The sequence below is a fragment of the Pteropus vampyrus genome, unplaced genomic scaffold (assembly GCF_000151845.1).
Source record: "Pteropus vampyrus isolate Shadow unplaced genomic scaffold, Pvam_2.0 Scaffold72, whole genome shotgun sequence".
In the NCBI taxonomy this organism is placed as follows: Eukaryota; Metazoa; Chordata; class Mammalia; order Chiroptera; family Pteropodidae; genus Pteropus; species Pteropus vampyrus.
The window spans coordinates 4,096,191-4,098,983 of record NW_011888853.1 but is presented as its reverse complement, the minus strand read 5'-3'; the positions used below and the strand labels follow the sequence as shown (position 1 = coordinate 4,098,983).

Here is a 2,793-nt window from a genome sequence, read left to right as displayed (position 1 = left end):
GCACACCTTGTAGAAGGGCCGGTCCCAGGCCAGGGAGGGGCGCTGGACAAGGGAAGTCACAGTCCCTTCCCAGTGACCAGGGGAGGGTTCGAGGCTGTGGCTTGGGCGGGGACGGCCACCAGGCTGCTGTGGAAAGTGGTCTGTGTTTGTCTTGCTGTCATCTGTTGCCGGGGAGCCCCCCTCACCCCCTGCCCCACTGACGGCCAGGTACATCAAGATTGGCGACAAGGAGGTGGAGTATCACCCCAAATTCCGTCTGATCATGCACACCAAGTACTTCAACCCCCACTACAAGCCCGAGATGCAGGCCCAGTGCTCCCTGATCAACTTCCTGGTCACCAGGGACGGCCTCGAAGACCAGCTCTTGGCCGCCGTGGTGGCTAAAGAGCGCCCAGATCTAGAGCAGCTGAAGGTACCGAGGTCCGACGTCGGTCACGGGTGGCGTGGGGCGGGCCGGGGCGGGGATGGGAGCGGGGAGGGTCGCCGTGGGGTTTCTTGGCGCTCGGCTTCTCTGAAGGCTCCCCGGCTTCTCGCACTGAACTGTACCTGCTCCCCAGTCGCCCCCAAAATGTAATTCTAAGTCAGAGGACAGCTTCGCAGCGAGACCAGGAGCCACAGCAGTGCCCACGGGCCCTAGAGCGCCGGCCCCTGCGGGCACGTCCTCACAGTGGGCTCGGGGGTCCCGGGCCCCATGCTGCCCCTCGCCACGCAGTGGCCAGCGACAGGCAGCTTTAGAGGCCAGGGCAGGGCCACTGCCCTGCTCGCTTCCAGCCCTCCTGTGGGCCGGGCCTGGGCCAAGCAGTGGGGAGGCCCCAGCACGGGGCGGTGGCAGGGCCGTGCCCACGCCTGGCTTCCCCTCCCGTCCCTGCTCCCCCGCCGCAGGCAAACCTCACCAAGTCTCAGAATGAATTCAAGATCGTCCTCAAGGAGCTGGAGGACTCTCTGCTGGCCCGGCTGTCGGCCGCCTCGGGGAACTTCCTGGGAGACACTGCCCTGGTGGAGAACCTGGAGACCACCAAGCACACGGCCAGCGAGATCGAGGAGAAGGTGACCTCGCCGCCCCCGCCACGGCGCGCGGCCCGAGGAGGGGCACGGGTGACCGCAGCACCCCGGCTGTCTGCCGAGAGCCCCCGGGACAGCTCCGAGGGGTGCCGTCCGCCTGCTGGTTTCACCCACGCCCCTTGCGTTTGCTTCAAGGTGCAAGAGGCGAAAGTCACAGAAGTCAAGATCAACGAAGCACGAGAGAACTACCGGCCCGCGGCGGAGAGGGCCTCCCTGCTGTACTTCATCCTCAACGACCTCAACAAGATCAACCCCATCTACCAGTTCTCCCTCAAGGTGGGGCCCGCCCGCACCCCGGGTGGCGGTGGGGGCAGGGCTGCAGGGCGGGGGGGGAGGGGGTGACGGAGCCCCCCGCGGGCACCGTGGGACGGCCTCGCGTCCGGCTCCGCAAGCCCCCTTGTGCTCACGGCCCCCAGGCCTTCCACGTGGTCTTCGAGAAAGCCATCCTGAAGACCAGCCCCGCGGATGAGGTCAAGCAGCGGGTCATCAACCTGACGGACGAGATCACCTACTCCGTCTACATGTACACGGCCCGCGGCCTCTTCGAGCGGGACAAGCTCATCTTCCTGGCGCAGGTGGCGTTCCAGGTAACGCCAGGGCTCACGTCGGCGCCCTGGGGGCGGTCGGCATGGGGGCGGCCGCCCGTGGACACGGTTCCCCTTGGGATGACGAGGAAGGTCCAGGTCTGGACACAACACGGTGACCGTACTAAGTGCCACTGGACCTTATGCTTTAAGAGGGTAAAAATGGCCAATTTTATGTGATGTGTATTTGACCACGAGTAAAAATAAGACCAAGGTGACAGATGACAACGGTCTGCCCCAGCCCAAAGCGGCGGGGGCTGTGAGCGCCCACCGTGGCCCGCCGCCCGGTGACGCTGCCTGGTGACGCCGCCCGCGCCCGCAGGTCCTGTCCATGAAGAAGGAGCTGAACCCAGCGGAGCTGGACTTCCTCCTGCGCTTCCCCTTCAAGGCCGGCGTCCTGTCGCCCGTGGACTTCCTGCAGCACCAGGGCTGGGGCGGCATCAAGGTCAGAGCCCGGCCACTCCCAACAGGGACGGCCACGGGCGCCAGTGGCCGTGACGCTGGGAGACACCAGGAGGCCCCGGGGTGGGCCCGGAGCGCTGGGCCGCCTGCCGGTTCACGGGGACTCTGCTTTCCTGCCCGAATACCGCGCCCCGTGTCTCTTCTGTCCCCACGCACATCCCTGCACACCGCGAGCAGAGTCACCACGGGCCCAGGGACAGTGCGAAGGGTCAAGGTCATCCCTGGGCACACTCAGGGACCCTCGATGTCACGGCTCAAAGGCCCTGAGGAAGGCAGTCCCTGGGGTGAGGCTGGCCCGTCCCAGAACCTCTGGCGAGGTGGCCGGGAGCCCTGTCCCTAGATCCGAGGCCCGCCGCCCCCCCAGGTCCCCTCTGTTTGCCCGGGGTTCGGTCTTCTCCCGGAGCCCTGGGCTCCTCCTGAGGAATGCACGGAAAGAGCCAGGAGGGGTTGTCTGCCCCAGGCTCTCTCGGAGATGGACGAGTTCAAAAACCTGGACAACGACATCGAAGGGTCCGCTAAGCGGTGGAAAAAGCTCGTGGAGTCGGAAGCCCCGGAAAAGGAAATCTTCCCCAAGGAGTGGAAGAACAAGACGGCCCTGCAGAAGCTGTGCATGGTGCGCTGCATGCGGCCGGACCGCATGACCTACGCCGTCAAGTGAGCGTCCCGCCCGCCGCCCGCCGCCCGC

The 2,793-nt window shown here is 66.3% G+C and overlaps 1 protein-coding gene across 1 annotated transcript in view; it reads left to right on the top strand.

Moving 5' to 3' along the window:
* Nucleotides 1-2,793, top strand: part of DNAH17 (dynein axonemal heavy chain 17) — a 140,822-nt gene that overhangs the window by 114,850 nt on the left and 23,179 nt on the right. Inside the window, exons 67-72 of the mRNA XM_023531633.1 lie at nucleotides 208-412; nucleotides 883-1,047; nucleotides 1,198-1,338; nucleotides 1,479-1,649; nucleotides 1,969-2,091; nucleotides 2,569-2,764. Of these exons, the coding sequence (XP_023387401.1) occupies nucleotides 208-412; nucleotides 883-1,047; nucleotides 1,198-1,338; nucleotides 1,479-1,649; nucleotides 1,969-2,091; nucleotides 2,569-2,764 (1,001 nt within the window). The remainder of the gene's footprint in view (nucleotides 1-207; nucleotides 413-882; nucleotides 1,048-1,197; nucleotides 1,339-1,478; nucleotides 1,650-1,968; nucleotides 2,092-2,568; nucleotides 2,765-2,793) is intronic.